At 40.6% G+C, this 23,185-nt stretch overlaps 1 protein-coding gene across 2 annotated transcripts in view; it reads right to left on the reverse strand.

The window, feature by feature from the left end:
- epha7 (eph receptor A7) overlaps positions 1-23,185 on the reverse strand; it is a 95,717-nt gene that overhangs the window by 24,173 nt on the left and 48,359 nt on the right. For both annotated transcript variants that reach the window (XM_073492415.1, XM_073492413.1), the window contains exon 6: positions 1,469-1,593. In XM_073492415.1, the coding sequence (XP_073348516.1) occupies positions 1,469-1,593 (125 nt within the window). The remainder of the gene's footprint in view (positions 1-1,468; positions 1,594-23,185) is intronic.

Consider the following 23,185-nt stretch of genomic DNA (forward strand, 5'->3'; position numbering starts at 1 on the left):
ATTTTTTCCTATTTAAGTTTGCAACCTGAACACTTGATAAATTCTGTATAATGTTCATTTTCACAGCACTAATTCCATCAGTATAACAAACTCACAAGTCTACTGCTCTGATACTGTTTTCATTCAGTCATTATCTTCTGCTGATGCTGATGGAGAGTGAAGTTTCACAGTCCACAAAACATTTCTGGAGCTTCACAGCAAAACAGTGTTGCAGTATTCTTCAGAATAACTGAAATAGTTGACTCCATACAGCTCGCCCAGCATAATCCAAGTTATCCAGAGATTCCAAATTGATTTTAATAGACACTACTTTGAGAAAAAAGTTGTTTTTTTTTTTTTAACTTAGTCGCTATAGTGAAGATTTCGGCTTAAAAAGCTACAGTTTTGTAGGAGAATGAGACACTGTTTTGCTGTGAAGCTCTTTTCATCAGCCTGAGGGTGAGTAGATAATGCCTTATTTTTTCGCTTTTGGGTGAACTTTAGAACCTTTAATGCAAGTGGAACTGATGTGTTAGTGAAATCAGTATTTTTGTTAAACTCTGCTGTTAAACTGTGGAATAAGTGCTGTGAACATATGCATTATGAAGAAATTAACATATATAGCACAACAATTTCCACCCTCATCATTTTCTTCTTACTCAGCTTGTATTTAAAATACTAGCTTTTATTCAAGAATTTAGGGTATTAAAGAATTAAATTCATTTAATCAGTTATGCTTAATACTGATTGTACATGACAGAGCATCTCTAATTTTAATTGAAGTGATTATGTTATCATTAGGCAGCCTTAATCATAGAAAACATAAACACATATGAAATCGTCTCCATCAAGGAATCCATTTGGATGCACAGGCTGCACGCATTGTGTACTTAGTTGTTGATCTGTAAATGTTTTGCTCGGCAAAAGCCCAAATGGAATGCCAGGGTCTGTTAGGGGTGTAGTTGTTGTTTCCAATTTTCCACTTTTACAGCTGGGCGGACCACAGCCACAGTACGTGACATAGGAGACTGATTCGCAGCGGCTGTGGCCGCCAGGACTGGCATCAGAGCTCTGCTACCAGCCTTTGATTTGCTGGGTTAAATTTGCTCCATTAAATCTTGCTGTAAAAAGCTGATGTGTTCAGACTTGAAACACAGGGAAGCAGCGGCATAATCTATGTGCAAGAGGAAAGGAGATAACAGTAACAGATTGCTAATTCTGGCAGTGCGGCACCACGGATTGTGTGTGTGCTAACATGTGCATGGGGGTGGCTGTGAAGGACTACAGCCTGATTAAAATCTTATGAGCATCTCATTCATTATTGCAATTATGAGACAAAGAAGGTACTTGCAGAATCTTGTGAATTCCACTCACAGCAGCATGCAGATAGAATACGAAATGAAGAGTCGGCAGAAGTGAATGTGATGATGATGGAGGGAAAGGGATTCAGAAAGAGACAAGGACACAAACAAATCTAGTAAAAACTCACTTTTTCGTAGTACTTGATCTCATATTCCGTGATGACACCGTTGGGCTGGTGCGGCTCCTGCCAGGAGAGCTGGATGCTGCGCTGCTGCACCTTCTCCTTGATGACCTCACTGACCTGGGACGGGGCTGTTTAGACAAGAACATGTCAATAAAGGGAGGGCAAACCCTCTCTGCACGCACATGCATACAGCCAGCCACTAATCAGCTACACCCATTCCTCTGCCTACGCTCAGCAGCCGTCGGGAGCTAACGAATATTCACACAGACGCTTCGAAATGTTTACACCTCATGATCAAAATTTCAATTACAGTGCAAACAGCGCTAGATAGCGTTACCCCAGCCAGTGGATAACTGCAACATGTAGATTATGAATGACAATTCAGTTCAATTAATTCCAACATTTCCAGCGCAACAAGCAGGCACTTACTCTCCCTGATGACACAACTATTCAGAAAGCCTCTTAGAGGCAGAGGGCTGTACCTGTAACCTCCTGACACCAGTCTTATGCACACAAATTATCTCTGGCTCTTTGCATGACTCATTTGAAGTGTCTGGCTGCATGGGTTAAGTGCTACCACATTTAGATTTGCACGCACACACATATAGACACACAAAAACACTCACACTGAGTTATATTTTTAGTTGTTATTACCCATAGGTAAATGATGGTATACCACCATCATCAAGTTACAGCTGTCTGTTCCCCCTGATATGAATGATTTTGTGTTTGCGTTGGGAAAATAAGTCCATTGGACTGGCTTTGTGTTTGGCCAGTAGGCGATATGAAGGGGTAGGAAGAAATAAAAAGGATCGTCAAACAGCCAACAACTGTGTGCAGTGTTTCCCACACATTGTGAATTTACTTATTGTGGTGGTGTGGGCCGCAGCGTGTCATATATTTATCATATATTTATTTATATTTACTGTGACTCACTTCTTTTTCTCCAGAGTTCCTCTGTGCCACGCAGCAGGTTTCTGCGAGCAGGGTCTCTCACTCACACACTCATCTACGAGCTTACAGCAGTACAGGCTGTTACTGTCTCATTTGTCAACGTTTATATCATGCTTTTACTGTTTCATCTGAGTTACATTTTTAGCGTTCAGCAGCCGGTCCTCTCACTACGGAGTATACCCAGCATTTCACAAAACACTCCGAAATAAATTCCCACGTCTGTGGACAGCTGTGGACTTGTACGGGTCGTATGAATCCACACATGGTTCAATGCATACTACAATGAGCCCAAGTAGAGCCTAAACAGGGGTCATAACATCAGCAGCTACCTACACACAAGTTGATAGCAATTAATCAGCCCACCTTAAGTTTGACAACTTTGACCATGAAGGTCAATGTGTGCATTATGCAATGATGGTTGTACGTCTTGATTGAAAAAAACAAAGTTCTAATTCAGATTTTATCTACCTGGGCGGACCTTAATTACCCTGGGCAAATTGCCCAAGTATAGTTTATGTATTGGAAAAGCTGGTGTGCATGTACTAGTTTTTCAACATATGCACAACATTTTGATTTAAAATGGTAAAAGAATAATTAATTCTGCAAATGACTAAATAACCCTTTAAAAGTGGTTCTTTATGGTATAATTTCAAGAACTCACTTGAAAATGGAAAAGAGCCTATTTTTACTAAAGCTCTCGAATTATGGTGCCTAATATAAAAAAATGGAACGTTTTTTGAAGCACCTTTATTTTACTGTCTGTACTGAACTTAACAAACCTTTATAGATCCAGCTTAAGCCAACATTGGTGCCATGTACTGTCTTAGTATATGGTCTATCTTTTATTGTATTTATACTGCCTTCTGTAACTACCGTACTACTGCTATGACTAATGTAGCACCAACTACAGCTACTGTTTCTGCATTGCACTGCACTGATTAAGCTACTAATAATGCAATGGCTACTCATGCTACTGCTCGTGCTGCAACCACTCCTGTAACTACTACTGCAACATCTAATTTTACAGCTACAAGCAAAGCAAAGTAGACTGATCTGCAGAAACCTTAAATCAGGGGTCAAACTCAAATTAGCTTGGGAGGAGAAGTGGCTCCGGGCTGGCAGTTAGAGACCCCTGACTTTTAAATCAAATGTAATTTTAGTAAAGGACAACGGTTCTTGTGTCCACTGTTAAAACTGCATCAATAAAAATACAACATTGACATGTTTTCACCTTATCACTTTGATATGCAGAATGTGTTAACAAGCAGCTGCCTATTCACACAGCTTCCTGACACAGAGCAACATCAGCATTCTTTCAGATTTTTGTGTCTGCCCACCTGGTAAATAAAAGAGCAATGTTCATCTTTTTGTTTTGTCTCAAACCAACTCCTGAGAGAGAAAGAAAAAAGAAAAAAACATTTCTGGGTCCTTAGATGCTTAAAGCTCCACAGTGTTTACCAGTAAGTTGCTAACTTTTTCAAACGTTTATAGCTGGGCACGTAGCACACAGCGAGTTTGCTGAATTCAGCTGCCTGCTTTTGAGACGCAGTTCATGAGACTGAACCAAAGTGGGAAAGTTGAGGCCCTTCACCCAAAATAATCAGCTTAAAGATGCTAAAATGCTATGTAGAACTGACAGACTATGATAATAGTCTACTAATTTTGTATTGATGTTTGTTGTTAGGCAGTGACCTCTAGTGGTTGAAGTAATAATTGCAGCAGCAAAGGAGAAAGTGAAGTGACATAGTAAGTAGAAGAGTGACAAGCAAGCTACCATGGTCATGTTGTTTCGGTATGAGAATGTGTTGAAAGTCATTTAGTGCAGGTTTGATGTCATAGTTTCATGACACAAGTGAAATATCTCCCAGTGTGGTTTAAAGTAGTTAAACAGGTTTCTAATGTAATCCATTTTTTCCTCCCATTTCCTCCTATTGTTTTAATTTTTGTGTGGTAATGAGTGCCTTATATGTCCTTGTCTGATAACATTATTGTTGTGCTGGCATACTTTTAGACTTTATTTTTAGGACTTAGTTATTCACAGAATGACAATTGTCAAGTTGGAGATTTTTTTGCTACTAGCTCTGCAGCTATGACTTCCACTTCAGGTACGCTTCTATTACCTTCATCATCCTGATTATTATCACAATTATGTTTACAGCACTTTTCTTAAAGACCCTTGTGAGAAAAAAGAGCTTTTTGGCCTACTAAACCTCGCCCCTAGGAGATGATGCTGTACAAAAATATGCTCAATGCAAATCTGCACTCTACACAGCCCAGAAATCCTTTCTGTAAACACACTGTGAAATCTTGATGACTCATGCTGCTCTTGGGGCAAAACATATTAATTAACATGTCTTAGCAAGTTTGAGAAGCTGTCCTGGGAACAACTTGAACTCCAAGGTAAAAGACACTTGTCAGAAGCTGTACCTTGATTTCTGTTTTCTGGGTCATTCACAGATCAGAGAATTTACATTAAATAAAATGTGAAATCCTAAATGACAGTGTGACAATATGAATTTTGTTTAAGGAATTTACAAACGATGAACACAACATTATACCATTTGGAAGTGTAATAGTTTCAAAGATCTGCATATTGTACAGTCTTAACCATGAGTCAAGCGACAGAGATATGCTATATTTCTTTTAATCCTGACTAGATACTAAAACCCTTTCCTGTACTCACAGGAGCTGCTGGAGTGCTGAAGTGTGGGTGCCATGCTCAGTGACCCAGTGGTAGTGGGCCTCTGTAGCCTTAATGCAGCCTGACCCGAGATTGTTTTAAGATGACCTGCCACTAATGACTCCGTCTGGATTAAAACCTCATTAGGCCTCATCGGCATTCCTGACAGTAATGCTCACGACAGCAGACACCCAAGACCTTGTCAAAAACCTGCTGTTGTGACATGTCCCCTCATAATCCACCCAAAACACAGGAACAATGTATCTTTTCTCAGCGCAGTCGGCCGGTCAAAGGGACGATTGAGTTTTGTCTCCCGAGTCACAACAAGCAGTTAGTACAGCTTAACTTCATCCAATTTGGCTGCTTTCTCTGCCCCCATGCAGACAGCGCTCTTGAAATATAGACCTTTCTCTTCCCGATCCTGAATCTGCTTCGGCTTTATGGGCACTAAATGATGCTTCTTGTCTGTGTTTACTGCTTTAATCTGACATTTGCTTTCATCCCCTGCAGATGTCTTTTTCTACCCTGCATGTGCAGAGAGGAACTACTTTAGGATATACACGATATTTACAATGTTAGGAACTTCTTCACTTTGGCACAAGGATATGTTTAGTTTCACATTGGCCCAGTGGTCTGTTTCAAAGCTTATGACCTGAACTAGGAGAGTGTTTTATCTTTAATAATTATGTCTTTTTGAGTAAATATAGTAACACATTAAGATATTGATATTTTTAATGTTAGATTTGCTGATGACGCAGTGATATTTGGTTTGATCACTGATGATGAAACAAAGCATCATGGATGAGTCTGTTGACTGGTTGTCACGTTAGTTCTCTCCAGCTAAATACAAAAAAAACCTAAGGAAATTATCTATGATTGCAGAGCTTAAAGCAACATTATGTAACTTTTTTACCCTAAAATAACAGCTTCGAAATCAAGTTAATGGTAGTGTCTTGTAATAGTGTGAATGGTGTCTCTGTCACAGTCACTCCGACCCCCATAATTTGTTTCTGCACTATGTAACTTCAGTGAGAGGGTAGGATCCCAGTGTTACATACATGTTTACTTCAAGATACAAGGTTCCAAGACATAATATTGCTATGATGTAATGTGCTTTGTTTGTAGGTAGCACTGAGAAATTGTTCTGGGATTTGTATTTACAACAGTGGTGTTGCACACTGGAATTTTTCTTGTTTTCTGCTTCTCTTTTTTTTTTTTCTTATGAAAGAAGCACAAAACCAAACACATCGATTTGCCCCAAAGCTGCTTGTGATATAATCTGAATTCAACTCTTTGCTTTAATCTGTATTTTTTCTTATCATAGAGACAACATGATGTAGACTGGTTCTATTGCCAAGTAGTACACTTAGTCTTTTCTGCCTCATACTTTGGCCTTTTACTTCTTCCAGTAAAAGTCTTAAATGCCACGCATGTGCATATGAGCTGTACTAATTTAAAAAATTAGGAAGCATTCATTTGTAAAAATCACACACTTGTCAAAGATACATGGTTTTCAAGTAGTATCAGAGATATTGTCTGAGCCAGCGTGCAGCATGATGAGCTACTTTCCCACACAGCTTCTTCTCCCTCCAGAGTGCGACGTGGGCCCAGGCACCAGATCTGCCTCATTTACCCCCCTTTGGCCGGTGGCTAAAGTAGCAATGACTCAGCCCCGGCCCCGCCACATCCTAAACTCCCTTACAGGTGACAGAGAGCTGGGGTCCTGTGTTTCCACAGAGATCATGAGATCAGTTATCAGCATTAGCAGTCGCTGTGTTCCACTGGCTAAAAGGTGATCATTCATGGAAGGTGAAAAGCAACCATTCTTGATTTCTCAGTGCTGGAAGGAAGACCAGAGTTGAGCATTAATTCTATGAAAATCCTGCTCCTCTGTCTCCCCTGCAGATCACTCAGGCAGCACTGTGTGGCAGCCATTAATGACTGACTTGATATCATGAAGGCCAGAAGCAGTCAGCCACTCTCGGACTTTTAACATACCTGTGGGGCTTCGCATGGTGGAAAATTGTATAATTGTTATGCCAGTGTTAAAGAGACTGTTTGGTAAGGCATTTGTGCATTCATTTTGCAATATTAGAAAATGTGTTAGTGACCCTGAAAACCTCCTCCTGTAAAGCTAACTGATCCAGAAGCCAGTCGCCACCGTGCTCTGCATCTGAATCTGTTATGAATACATTAGACAGTGCTTTTTAATATCCTCTTCTTTCACTCAGCCGGCAGATTTCAACTCAGAGGCGAAGAGCAGAGCGGAGGTAGTTCATTACATAAGCGTCTTTCTCTGCCTCCATGCTTGCCTCATGGACCGAAGCAATGCTGTAAACGCATATATTAATTACTGCTGTTTTAAGACGTGTATCTTAGCGCCTATGGCATCATCTCTGTTGAAGTGTACGAGATCTTAGAGGGTTTTAATTTGAACAGGAGATTACAATGTCTTCCTGAGAAAATAATATAATTAAATAAAATCCTTTGTGCCTCATATGGTCATATAAACAAACATAAAGCACATCTTTTTTTTACAGTGGAAAAGAAAGGAAACTGTGCAGACATTAAGGCACAGGAGACTTTTTTTCATTTGGAACTGGGTTCTTCTGAGCAACTACTGACACTGTGTGCAGGATAAAAACAAATTTGACACATTAACAAAAGTCCCTTTATCATCTTCAGGCTTTAGAATCTATGTTAACATAGTTAAAATCCTGCTTCGTCCGGCTGGCTCTGCTCTCCATCATATCAAGTACTTCAGACAATGACAGCGATTGATGCATTTAACATACTGTATAGGTCTAATCAGCTTCTCCTTTCATCACAGTGTTTACAGTTCAGGGGAGTGTGAGTTGTTAGAGAGAAGCCTTTTTCACACATCATCTCCAGCAGCCTGTGAATCAAACGCCTGCCGACAGTTTGGTCAAGTGACGAGGTATGACATAATCAAGATTACTTCTACTCGGTGTTGGGACTCCCATAACAGAGCAGAAAGTGACTGCTGGTAAAGTTCCCAGTGAAGTGCTATTTGCTTCAGCATAGTTACATGTTGTAAAAACAGGCAGGCAGTCTGTCAGGAATAATGATTGGAACTGATTGAATTTTTTTGTGCACAAGTGGTGGAATTCCCCTTTAAGATCAAGGCTGGGCAGTTTGGTTAACTTTTGCTCATGGTTAAATGAAAAACCACTTTAGCCGTAAATAAAGACTTCACTCAGGCTCAGGAAAATTGCTTGCATGAGTTGAGAATTGGACGTGGGTCGCTGGATTCCAAGGCAGATGTATCGGAGCAGTCAGCCCCCCTCTGACCTCCACACCCTCACTCTCCACCACTTTGCTTCAGTGTCAAACTGCTGCCTGCTCATAGAGCTCTGTCTCTCCCTGCATGGAGAATGCAATTTGCATTTTAAGACAGCGCGATCATTTCAACACATTTCATGCAAACCTGGCTGTTTTTTACAGCAGGAATGCCTGTATGTTTGTGCCTGTGTGTGGGTTTTTATTTGCCTGTGTGAACTCAGTAAAAATGGTGTGTGTGTGTGTGTGTGTGTGTGTGTGTGTGGGTGGATGTTTATCTGCCCCCAGCTACTCTCCACCTGTCTGTGGAGCTGGCCAGACTGAAACTAGCTTGCAGCATAGCTCTAAAGGCCGTTCATCCACTCAGTGGGCAGTGTACCTTGAGCATTCTTGAATTAAAGGCAAAATTCCCTTTAGTGACTGAGTGCACTCTGAGCATGCACAGTGAGTCACAGAGTAGAGGATGGAGGACAATAACAGACCCAGACTCTGATGAACATGAGGGGAACTGTCAAAATTGGTGTGACAAGTTTCTTGCTCTTTGGTTACAGAGCCAGTGTCACGCTGGTGGCATTTAGACAGCACAGCATTGCGTTTCCGCAGCCGCTGCCACGCAGTGCCACATCACCTCTGTTTAGACCCAAGCAGGGAGGAAAAGAGAGCACTAATGCAGTTGGTAGCACTTTTCATTGTGTTTGGGAACATGGCTCTAACTTTCATATGGACAAGACCCCCAGAATTTCAAGCTCTCGTCCAAAGCCATGGACCCAATTGCCCCTACTACTGCCATACTGGAAATGTCTGGTGGCCATCGACAACTACTGATGACGTATGAGGGTCTTGAAGGTTGTCCCATTTCATAGGGGGAGACTTTAACCACTACCCCTTGTAACCCTGTTCTGAGGGGCTAGGGGGCACTCGAAAATGATGAGTAAATGACTATGTGCAATGCCTAAGGCATTCATCATAGTGAGAAATTATCATGTGAGTATGATTAGCCTCTTTTATCTCACTAACTTGGTTTTCCTGAACACATACTCTGCTATCATCAAGCTTTTAATGTTAGCAGCAGGCAGCTGCTTTTAGAGAAAAGGTCAGATAGAACCTGAACTTGTTTGTGTCCCCTCACCAAAACTCTACTCATGGACTCTACTCTTATCTATATTATCTAATCTGATCAATTTAATTCCTTTATAAGCTCTCCAATGGAAGTATCATTTAGATTTTGTCCAGACATAACTACAGTTACAGCTACAGCTACAGCGTGTCCTCCCATCAAAGGGTATCATTTCGGTGAACATTTTGATAGCCTGATGATTCCTATTCACCGCCAACACTTCAGCTGGGTCAGGGTTACCCTTGAACCAAGTGTGTTTGAAAATAGAGTTTTAAAGAGCTTGGCAGAGGACACAGCGTTCACTGCATAACAATGCCGGTCGAGGCAGGGACACCTTTAGTGACCATGCGGGGAGGTCAAAGGCGGCTCCGTTTGAAAGCAATTAGTTAGGCCTGATTTGAAGGAGACCTAGGCTCGGTCTTTCATGTTCTATAGGGCTGACAGCTCCAGAGGTGGTGGGATGATTATTAATACGTATCTGATGCTTTCACCACTGACAGCTCAACACAGCCATCAAATTTCCCCTCATTATTTCCCAGTTCAAGGACCCCGCTATCATATATTCATATCAATCCTCGGCAACAACAGTGAGGTATCAAATCCAATTCTCTTAGCCTCAGAGCTTTTTCTCTTAAGTGTAACAGTCAATAGTGAGGTCTGCTAGAGACGTGCTTATCAAATGATGCTGGGATGTGTTTGGCCATAAAGGAAGCGCATTAGATGTCAATGAGAATTTCTCCAGCTAATAGAATCCCTCCTCGAATTCTCCCTGCGCTCAAGCAAGTAAATGTTTTTTGGTGTGTGATTCGCTGAGTGCATCACCCACACCTAACAGCTTAAGTATAGCTCTGTGCACTGCTGTGAAGCCAGGAATCAGAATCACAGTGGAAGGTCAGTGGGGGAAATTGCTTTCATGCTACACTGACATGCACACACAAGGCGCACTGTGCATGATTGCCCCTCCGATGCCTTCTGACAGGGAGTTCATTTTAACCCGCAGTGGTGTTCAGCGCCACACGCTCTAGTATAATATCAAAATGCCATTCAGTAGTGTAACAGATGCAGAAATCATTGGTCAGCTTTGTTACATAATTGTTGAGCGAGCAGGGACCCCGCTGATTGAAGAAGCACTCAGCTTTATGTCAGTGTCCAAATTAGGGAGCAGGGCTGGCAGCCTATCATCAGCGCCTCTTAGCACACTCCCTGATTTCTTCAAGTCAGCTAGAATCGCCATATTTATTTTGCCCCATGTAGAGCAAGAATAGAGTCATCTCCACTCCATCGTAGCATAACCAAAATTTACATAATCATATACCAGGAATGGTGAAACAATGGGCACTAAAATGCACCTTGGGGAGTTCCTTTCACAAATGGACAGATTTACATGACAGCACCCAAACCACACTGACAGGACTCAAGGCTGGCAGTTTCCAGATTTTCACAGAAAGCTCTGCAAGCTAGTATTTGCCAATATATCCAGAGATCCAGAGAATTCAGAGATTGTGCTCTCATGATATTAGGGCTACATGGTAAAAAAAAATAGCATTACGATTGTTTTGACAGATAAAAAAAAAAAAAAAATTAAAATCCTGATTTGTTGGGATCTGTACCAAACAAACATCTGGAAAACAAGATGTTAGGCCAGAACATCCCCAGAGCACTACAGTACGTCATTATAATGCTGTTTGTCTCACATTTTACCTTGATCAAAAACTTGCAGCTTTTGTGATTTGAATTTTGCACTTGGCCATATTGCAATTTTCAATAGTATTTTGATCAATTGTGCAGCCCTGCATGATATCAATTTATAGTGCAATATCGCAAAATGTTCTGGCGATTCAACTGATAAACTGTCAGATAAAAAAAACATGTTGGAATGTTTTGGATAATCGAGGTTTTCCAAAACAGCCATTCTGTATGGCTGTAAAACAGTCCTGAATTAAATGAAATATTTCATGAATATCACTGGAGATACAGGGCAGTACAGCATATTCTCTTGACAGATTTCTATTGTCAATTGGTCCAGTTGGTCTTAAAATTGCCCAAGAGGCCAATATTTTCTGTTGTTTGCAAAAAATGGGGTTGTCCAGTGGTGAGGACAGTTCAAAGACTTCCATAGATAGAAAGTGAAAAATCAAAAGGACAATGTGTACAGCCTGTTTAAAGAGTCTAAAGTCTGACAGATATATAGATGGGCCAATATTACTGGTCGATATTGGCCTATCACAGATATACCTGTATCAAGTATATTCTTTGCAATATGTGCCAATATGAAAACTTGTTTAGATTATAATGCTAAAAAAGATGTTAAGTGGTAATTAATAATTGTTAAATTCCCAGTGAGGTTTACTCTTTCAGTGCACTGATGTCATGTTAGACAATAAATGTTATTGTTGAACTGTAAAATATCCTGCCTGATAACCATATTTGACGGATCATTGCATGAAATGTGTGTATATCAGCCGATGTGTCTTTATTGGGAATACTGGTATTAAAAAAAACAATCAAATATTGGTCAGGCTCTAATAGAATCCCTCTATTCAGTCTCGCTGGACCAATTGAGATCTAGAGGCTAAAACTACTACAGTACACAGGAACACATGTGACCACATGTAGTCAAACCACGGTGATTATCATACAGAGCTTGTTGCCGGTTGCAAATGTACGTTTCATCTTTTCACAGAGATCATAAAATATGAGCAGTAGAGCAAATCTAATTACAAGCAATCAGCTGAAACATATTTCAATTATGCCAGGTGTGAACTGTCATTTCCTCCTCTGTCTTGTAGAAAGCGTCATGTTTTAGAAGGTCATAATGAATGACTGGACAGATGGGGAACAGCAATATGACTCAAAGGACAATGACATGGAACATAAACTAAATGTGTACTGCTGCTTGATTGTGCCAAAACTGTGTATTTACCACAGACATAAAACTGAGAGTCTCGATTTAAAATACTTAACCGTTCACATAAGAAACCAGGGGCCCAGTTGTTTGTTATAAATGTCCCAAACACCAAATAAAAACATTTGTTGACTTATTCTGGCAATCATAATTATGGTGACAATACACAGCAGGCCAGCATGTGTGTGCAGGATGTAATGTGATGTGGTGAGATGCAGGCTGGTTTCAGGGAGGTCGCTGGGAGTAAATGACAGGGTCAAAAACAGAGGAAAAGCTTTGAGCGTTTGTAAATAAACCTCAGTTTTGTTCGCAGACCGTTTTCCATCTGAACCCACTTAATCAGAGTAAATCCCAGAGAACTGCCCAGCTGCATGATGCACAGCCTGATATCCTCATACTTAATTGCTGAATTTCCAGGGATCTGCAGAATTCATTGCCCAGACAGCCTGATGAAGTCATAAAAATACACCAGGCTTGTCCATTTCCCTTTTGATGGTGTGTTATAATGATGCTATCCAACCCCGGCTCAGCACACGGACTGTCGCAAAGAATACACTGTGAAACAAACAGGCACAGGCCAGATGACAAATGAAAGCACTGGTACTTGTTATAATGTACATGCTTGGCTTTGCTTATCCACTGCCTTGCTGACCTTTTTGCTACTAGCAGCTGCAAGGCATGTCTTTTCAAATACATGACCAGGGTAAGCAGAGATATGCGTTTGCATACACAGTGGCTTTATCATTTATCTTAATAAAACAAAGACCGTGGAGTGAAAAGGCACAGAGGCGATTAGGGCGAGAGCCCGGCGTGGTGACTCTGGATATTTACAGGAGCTGCTAAGCAGCCAAACGGTCTTCCACCTCTTTGCTTCCCTTAAATGTCAAAGCACAGCCTGAGGGCCCCACGCTCCAATCTGAAACCCTGATTGGACGTCTGAGCTCTACGGGGATTGATAAGTGAGATAATTCACAAAATGAAGTGTGCTGTGGACCGATGGCGCACACTGGTCACAATCCTGAGGCACTGCTATTATTTTGAGGTTTCAACCCCTATAGTCACACTTATCTGTGGTTTCACACAGAGGCAGCTGCTCTCAGTCCCTTATCAATGAGTAATCTAATGTTTGGCATCTGGCATGAGAAATATTAACATTTCAAATTAAGCCCAACACCGGTGTTTGCTGAATGTGGGGACATATGATGGCTGAGGACTGGCATCATAAACATCCATTTATTATAAAAATACCTCTGTCATCAGGAAGATGATCATATTAATCAGAGCTCATATGCTCTTTAATCACAGTCTTGGACAGGCTCCATCTCAGGGAAATCATATCCACGGCCCCTCCAGCCGCCTCTCTCTAATTTTGTACAGTGCAATCTAGTCCAACACACTGCTGATTGCCAACAGATCCAGGCCAGGCCTGCAGCTCTCCCAGACACCATGCAGTTAAATCAGATCAGAGCCCGACACCAGGCAGACAAGCACTGAAAATGACCCTGCTCATACTGCTGCGGACAGTTGTGCAAGGTGTACAAGGTCCCCTGACGCTGTAGTCGGGTTGCTGCGCACCTTGAATCTGTCAACAAGTTCACTGCTCTTCCAGATGAAGTGACAGCCACACATTCCAAGTTTGGTTACCTCAGCACTGCCCTGGTGTTTTGATATTTCATTTTGCAAGAAGACAGAAAACAATCTGCCGCACAGCAAGTGGGACAAATTGGAGAGAGTGCAAACACACCTTGTGTGTAGGGGGATCACCTTCATCTCCAAAGTGAAAATAAAGCAGTCAGAGACAAAAACAACTGAACCCCCCAAAAAAAAAAAACCCTGTTTAAACCTCTTCAACCCCACTGATCCTTTGGTACAAGCTGTGTGGTTAAGTAGGTGAAACCTACAAACCATTATTTCAAATTCTGGTGGAGAATTTTCCAACGATATGAACTACTTGATATGTCAAAATGATGAACCAGACATCAAGAATATTTACATTAGATGGAATGGTTCTCCTCCAAAAAGCTCATGTCCCCTGTGTGTCAGCTGGTTTGTGCTCTTGTGATAAATTGCATTTTTTAGGATGTAGATCATACGTTATCTGGGGTCACTTTTTTGTAGAGAGGCCAAAATTACAGTAGTTGTGTGAAAATCATCTTTTAAGACCTTGTTATTTAGGTGATAATAGGAACACAGCAGCAACGGGGTCAAGTTGTATTTCAGGATACTTCATTTAATTGAATACCTGATCAACAGAGAATCATTCAGTAAAAACTGATTGCTTGTTGGCCACAAATATGGAGGACTGAATCTGCCAAACTAAAAAAAAATGAATGACTCAATAAATTAATTAATATGCCAATAAAACTATATAAAAAACAAATGTAGGCAATTTGTAAAATGTGGCATAATACATTAAAAAAATAATTCATAAAAGCAAATCAAAACAGACATTTATGTTTAATAAATTAATTAGTGCCTTCCTTTATTTTTAATATTGTTTTTGGTGCATTTAATAGCATATTAAATCAACTGATTTAATGAGTTTATTAACTTTTGATTTTGGCAATTTTAGTCTTCCACACACAAAATGTTCTGTACTTGTTGATTTTGTTAATATTGTGTGATGATAAATGAAACATATTTGGCTGGGTTTTAGAGAGCTGGTCTGATAAAACAAGCCATTGAAAGAAGCAATCTAAATATGTCAACTTGTTGCTGTCATGGATGTTTTCTTGCTATTTTCTGAAATTTTTTTGAAAAGCGTTAGTTGCATCTGTACATACTGTATGGTTTCTGCTTGAATTGAAGCCGTTCTAGCCCCAGGACCTAAGGCTCCCATGCACAAGTTAATAAAATATATACATGATACTACCAGACTGTGGAATAAAATAAAATAATTTCAACAACCTTAGAGACACTTAAGGAGAAATTAAAGTCAATTTTATTGTGCTGAAAAATCAAGAAAGGAACTTCTCTAATGAAACAGTTATGTCTGATGCCCTTGATTCTACCTCATGCTGAAAGGTATTAATGCTTAGGTCACATTCACAGCAGGTATATGCTCTGACCTTATTTTTGTATAAATCTCACACAGATCCAGTAAATGCCTGCTTCAAAGCTCCGCCTAGTGACACCTTATTCAGCCTGAGACAACTCAAACTGGATGGTGATAATGACCTAACACTGGAAGTATAGATCTCATTTGACGGCACACTCAGTTTGAGTCAACCGAGTGCATCTGCAGGAAATGGAGCGGCTCACAGCCGAAGTAAATGCACCTGGTGATAAGGGATAAGACTGGAACGCCCAGCCGACTCAGCAGCAGCCCTGTAATCAAGGGGACGACCTGATGCCAGCAGCTGCGCTCATGATGAGTAACCCCCGGGCCAGACACTCCAGACAGGCCTCCAGCCAGACGGCATGAGGGAGAAAAAAAAAAAAAGTCTCCACAAAAGCCTACTTAGTGGCTGACTGTAGTTTGAGGATTGGCTTTTTTTTTCTGTCTGTCATCAGCGGTGAGCTCTTCTATCACTCATCTGTCTGCCATGAGCTGACTTGATGTCTTCTTTATGTGCAGACAAAAAGCAAATGACAGGACGTGAAGGGAAGCAGACGGCAGCGCTTACGAATGGGCGTGTCGCTTTACACAAACACATGCAAAGCATATTTGTCCCGGAGGAATACCTTACAGTGACGTGTATCACTGCAGAGAAAGTGTAATGACTGACCTCCTGAGCCACATCGTTTCTTCTTTATGTTCTCTTCACTTATGGAAGCAGCTAAATGATTATGATTAATGATTGTTAAGCACAGACAGAAACAAGCAGTGGCTCCATCTCTGTATGGTTTATGGATATCATGGGATTAAAAAAATATCTTTTGAAATGATTTCAAAGTTGGTTTGCCACAACTCAGTGCTTGCAACAATCTGTTTGGATCACATCATAACTATGATTGATTATCAAGCATCATGTAAAAGCTGTTCGCAGAGCTAAAAAGAGTCTAACAAGAGCTGACTATTCCCAGACTCAGGACGACACAGTCTGCCCTCTAATCCTCCCAACAGTTTTCAACTGGAACTGCGCTGAGTGATCGGCTGCTTGTAGAGACAAAGCCAGCACTCAGGTTGCCCGGCTGAACTCAGCACAGATCGGCCCCCAGCTCCCTCTGCCCTACAAAGGCACATCCACTGTCCTTTGTCCCACCTATGCCTCCCTTCACCTCCAGTCAACACTGGCTTCCAGGGTGAGTGACTGGCCATAATCGCCAGGCAGAGTCAGGTTCACTGCATGGAGAGAAGCCTGGTAATGCTGTAACACCTGCTGCATAAACAAGAGGTGTTTCGCACACAAAGCAACGTCCAAATCCTCTCTCCAATTTATGGGGGAGATCATAATGATTCCAGGGATGACCAGTTATAACCTTTGACCGAAGATAGAGAGAGTTGGGAGATGCTGCTGTTTGAGTTAAAGGTGCAATCTGCCCCGATGCATCTGCAGTGTTGGCAGCTTTCAGAGAAGTGCCTTGCTTTTGTTGCTGCACTTCATCACTAACTGGGCAGCTGTCCCCATGGGCCCCAAAAGCCCAAGGTCAGCTGTTTTCATTATTTATATGGTGATTTTGATTAATTTTTACCACCAACTTACACAAACAATATGAACTAAGGCAAGTCCTGCATTATAAGCTAATGTGGTGTTTGTCTTTTTCTTAAACAGAGAAGACCTTTAGTTTACTGTGCTCACAAAGGGGTGGCTAATGAAGATAACATCTCACAGTATGTATAACTTCATATCTAAATTAGGCCTGTAACCTTCTTTATTTTTAATGCAATCTATTGATTATTTTTTCCAGAGTGAATTAATTCCTTATTGTACAGAATGTCAAAAATGTCACCCCATTGTCCATGAGCCAGAGGAGATGTCTTCAAGCTATGTACTCCAATGAAGAGTCCAAATATAATCAATTCACAATGATCATAGGTTTTGGGCAATATATAGGTGTCATATCATTATTAGGGGTGTAACGATTCTCCAAATCCCGGATTCATTTTTTTTTTAATTTTAAGATCATCATTTGATTTGATTTTTAATTTAAGCAATTATTTCAGCACTGACGCTATGCCTATTGTTAGACAACAGATCATTGGTTCTATGCCCTGACAACTGTGAGATTAGGGTATTTCAACAACAGCTTGACTTTATCTTGGTGGATTTTTTTCATTTTATCCACATTACTGATGATTATCAATATTTTCATTGTGTTAATATTTTGTTATTATGACTAAGTACCGCTAGTCATCCCTACAATAGTTTCTCGATATCGATATTGAGGTACTTGGTCAGAAATATGGTGATATTTTATTCTGTAGGCCAGTCCAAGCTTTTATGAAGTACTATTGATGAGATTTCAAAAGATTGTGATACATCTGTTTAGGCTGAAAAGCCTAAAACTATTTTGATATTATTTTAAGGACTTATCGCCCAGCCCTTAATGATCGTGATCTCCAAAGACATCTGTTTGACTTTTTCTTGTGCTATCAGAAAACCGCTCACATGCACGTATACAATAACAGTCAAAAATGTTTCAGGGATTTAAAACATCAGAGTTCCACAGTCACGCAAGGAGATACTGAATCATAGAGGAGAAGCAGACTAGAATACCTCTCAGCACACAAGACTATTACAGTCAGGGTCGTGACTTTCACTACTTCTCCCACTGTTGCTCTCTCCACCTGTGCATAAAACCCACAGCTGACAGCAACATGTTCACTCCACCTCTCAATGGGCTGCCAAAAGTCTGGGAAATGTAAGAAATCACTTACTCATGGCAGGCTGATGAAAAACTGTGAATATCCAAAAAATGAATAACAATATTTCATCATAGAACATGCTGTATTCAGTGTTGAGCATTTTCCTTTGAATTTCATGTATGCATCATAGATTTTAGCTGAAATGCTTAAACACCTGCAGCTTCTTAATATGTTTGAGTTATTTTCTGTGAAAAAGCTGTGTGTTCATGGCAGCGTGTGTGTGTGTGAAAAAAACATCATTTCTCAGCAGCCTGAGCCCTGGCTCACTATCATTATAATGATGTCATTATTGTGAGATAATTAGCCTTGAAAATGTATCTTGGGAAACAATCTCATAGCTTGTACTTCCTCCGTCGAGTAAAGCACCTCTGTTTTGCTGCCAACTATATTGGACTTGATAATGACTCTTTTCTTCTTTGGCTGCTTACAGAAATTTACTTCACAATACCCACCGTGATCACTTTGCCTTAGTGCGGGTAATACAAATAACAGACACTCTAATGAGATGTCAGAGATCATCAGTGGAGCTGGGGAGGAAATAACGGTGATATTGAGAAGGACTTCAAAACAAGACTACGAACTGAGCGGCATAATACGCCCGGCACACTCAAGGTGGCACCTCGTGGCATTAAGCAATTCCGAAAGGTAGTTTTTGTAACAGCTCTATTAGCTGTATAATGTTTTCTCATTTTGGCTGTTTCATGGCTTTGTGGTAAGCTTATGGAGGACCGCTTAAAACGACAGAAGCAGGGAATGGTCCCATAAAACTGCAAGCTGAGCAGATGAATCGCTCTCCCTGCTGGGTAAGAAAGAAGCCTGTGGAAAGTACTGTACCTCCTTGAAGTCAGCAGACTGATTAAGGTTTGGAAATTGGCCAGATGTAAGAAAAAAGAAACTCAATCTGTACTTAACTACGTTTTTCTTTTGCTGGGAATCATATTTCTATTTTCTTTAAGAAGGAATGGAAGCAGGTACAGCCCAAAGAGAAGCTGTCAAAGTGGTTCTTTACGGAGAAGAAATAAAAAAAAGGAATATAAAGCGATTTCTTAATCATTCCCTGCTGCAAATACCATGCTCTGGTCAAATAAATTCTCAGCCTCCACATGGAAATAATCAGCAGTCAATGCCTTGAACACATTGTGTTGTCTCCGAAAATGCTCAGCCTAACGTAACTGCCATTAGTCACACAGAGACAATTAAAAAAGGCTGCCCCCGTCTGTCCTTTGTAAATCTGTCTGAATTGCCTTAATCCTTCACTATTAAACTCAAGAATAGTTGGTAGAACCATTCATATCTATATAGGCACTGTGCTGCAGTCGAGCAGAGCTGTGAGGATTCGGCCCCAGAAAGCAGCAGCAGGGGGTGGGGGGGGCTGTTTGTGATGCAGATTCCCTACGAGAAGAGGACCACCAGCAGAGTGGAGCACAAACACACACATACACACTCATACAGTATGTCGGTTTGTCAGTTTATCAGGCTGAGCCGAGCCTTGTAATACAAGTCAGTGTTGTCCCCTGTGGATGTGATGGAAGGAGGTTTAGGGTTTTACTCAGCCGTCTGCTGAGGTGTCAATCTGCTTCAGCTGGCAGGAACAAGCTAATGAAATAATGTTATTATTTTGGTGTTAATTGGGGCTGTGTATCAAAATTCAATGATTTTTTCAGAACAGACCTAAATATGTCCGTAGCACCAAGCATTGCTGTTAAGCACTGAAACTTCGCAACAAACGTCTGGTCAGATTTATAATCTTATTCTTTAATCAGGTAAAAGAAAGAACTTGTAAATAACTGTGTTCCCCAAAGCAGTGATGGAGTGTAACTAAGCACATTACTTCAAGTACTGTACATAAGTACAATTCTGAGGTACTTTCAACTTTATTCCAACAATTTTATACTTCCACTTGACTACATAGTGGAGGCAAATATTGTACTTTTTTCCTCAATACATTTATTTGATAACTTTAGTAACTAATTACTTTGAAGATTGTTGCATCAGAGCCAAAGCAGCACCTTTTTTAAATGTATCTATTTATCAACAATCAAATTAAATAAAACACAGATTCTGATAATCACAAAAATCAGCCAGGCTAATATATACATGAAATAAATGTATAATGTACTTTAACTTGAACTGTTGATATTTTAGTACATGAGATTATGACTTTTACTCAAGTACTATTCCTACGACTGACTTTCACTTTTACCAAAGTAATATTTTAACTTTATATCTTTACTTTTCTTGATGACTTTTATATGCTTTTTACAACACATTGGTACATCGGTATGAAAACTGGCAAAAAAATCAGAATAACTGGCCAAGTGTGAAGGACTGGTTCACACCAGAAAGTGGCACAGCAGAGTTCATCCATGCATCCTCATGAAATAGGTCGTGCTATAGGCCTTGTGACACAGTGAATATTTGCAGGATGAATTGGCGAGCTAATTGCTGATTTGTAACTAGCTAGATGCTAGCACTAATCAGTAACAGGATCGTTGTTATTGTTGTTATCGTATGATCGTTGATACTTGGCTTTGTAACTGTAAATTAAGATGGCTTCCCTTCCTCCAAAAGTTCAACTTGACACAAACATTTTGCACAGATTTCCTTGTGCGGCATCACATCCTCCCCAGCTGTAGTGTGTTCACCCTGCTGCCGAAAGACACAGAGGTATCCACTGCCGTACCAGCTGACTACAGAGCAGCTTCTTTCCTCAGGATGTGAGACTCCTGAACTCCTCCTCAACACTCCACCATGAATAGTTTATTTATCCGACTGGTTTACTATTTATTAATTAGGCTGTATAGTTTTGTATTTTCTGTGTGTATGTAGCTTAGAGAATTAAAAACAGAAATTTAAAAAATTGCTACTTGGATTTTCTAATTGACCTGGATAAGACGAAATACTGTAAAATATTGATAACAAGCAAAAAATATGGGCCATCAGCAGCTTTAACCAAAAATGTTGTGTATTTGTAGGAATCTATCAAAGCCTGTGTTTGTCCAGTCATCAAACACACACTCACACAGACTTGTGTATACAGTATGCTCATACAGAACGTTGGATAAACCAGGGTGATTATAGTTTTTAATTAAAATGAAACCATCACCAGCCAGGCAAACTAAACCTAGCTTAACTTTTCCCAAGATAATTTCAGCTAACGTTAGGCCTGCATGGCAGTTATTTTACTGACTGACAAAAGTTGAAATTTATGAAAAGTTTGATATAATTCTTACAAATCTGAGTTAACACAAAGTGTCTTACAGACGGTTTCTCTCCTAACAAAGTCCAAATAGGATAACAGCGCCATGTATATTGGGCCAAAGCAGCTTAAAGTCGTGTACCAAAGCGAGTGACAGAGGGCTCATAAATTGAGAGATGAAGCCCGACATCCTGATTAAGGCATGCAAGGTGTCAAATCATTGTCAGCCTTTGTATATTGGCCGCAGGATTTGCCATTACTGTAATTGGTGATTTCGGTCTGATAGGCAGCGAGGGCGACGAGGCTTAAAACTTAGTGGGAGAGCCCGAGCCAGAGTTTGCTTTTCAGGGTGCTGAGCTTCTCCCAAACCTCATCCCAATTACCCCGGGAACAATGACAAACAGCAGCTTTTGCCTCTTTGTGTCAGACGTCCGGTATGTTTACTCAGCGTATCTCCAATCCACTTTGTCACCAGTTAATTGGAGAGCGGTGAGTTATTCTAATGCAAATGGAAGACATGTTCACACAATTTAAAGCAAGCTACCTTCAGGTGACAAAATAACAAAAAGTGTGTTGACAGTCACAGCAGCACACAATGCATACACCCTCAGTGTGTGGGGGGGCACTGACTTTATGCACTCATCTCCAGCGGCTGTCAGATGCTTCACTTGGACTTCCAGACTGAATTCATCTCCTGTTATCAACTGCAATTTAATTTCAGCCAGAAAGCCGAGGTTGTTATCAGTAATATGTCAGATTAACAAGCCCATAATGCTGAAATACATCCAGCCAATGCATTAAGTCACTGAATCTTGCAAGCTAGATGTAATTTAATTCTGCATTGTAGACAAAATCAAATCACGTCATGACATTAATAAGTGATTATCTCTCTTCCTGAGAAGTGTTTATACAAAAAAGCCAAACCTGTTGAAAACACAGGGGTCTCTGCAGGCCTCTCATTTCATCTCTCATCTAGACATCTACTGCCAATGTACACTGGTCTTAACACATTGTGACATAGTTTTTGGCAGCACTCGACAGCGAGTCACCAGCGTGATAGGGAGATGATTTGGGGGGAATTTACAAATTTAATTAGCTTGGTCTCTAAGGAAACAAGCTCTTCCAACTTTCATTTAGATGTAATCTTTCTTCAGAGAATACACGGTTCTCACAGAAGAATAGCTCTTCTCACTCCCATTACTTGATGACAGACACTGGCTGCTTAGTTCCAGAGAGTGCAATGGCAAGAAAAACAGTGATAACAGCCACCCACCATGGAAACAAAGCAAAAATGTGGATGAATTAGAGGTGTGAAGGCAGACAAAATTCACATGTTTGGGCCAGGGCTTGTTGCTTTTTTTTGGTACTGAGGTGGTAACGAAGCAATCTGGGAAATATAGGAAGTCTCTGACTGAGATAAAACAAGATAAAACAACTGAAAACATACCAAAATAACTTTGCAAACTACACTTCTTTTTCTTCTAACTGATAGAAGCAAATAATCTGTTTCCTAAAAACATGCCTTTCTCCACACCCACTTGCCTGCAAGCTGTTTCTCTGAAGGTAACTGATCCATTTCCAGCTTGAATGCGTTGTACTTTTTGCCAACAATCTCTGAAATCACAAGGTTAAATGGGCAATCATTTTTTTCACAGCAAGACTGTGCTTCAGTCAGACCCACTAACTCTTTGTCACAGCTGTCCAAAGATGCAGCAAAGTGAGCAGAGAGGACGGACGGGTGAAGGAGATCATCTGA

This window comes from Pagrus major, chromosome 22, assembly GCF_040436345.1.
Source record: "Pagrus major chromosome 22, Pma_NU_1.0".
Classification (NCBI taxonomy): domain Eukaryota; kingdom Metazoa; phylum Chordata; class Actinopteri; order Spariformes; family Sparidae; genus Pagrus; species Pagrus major.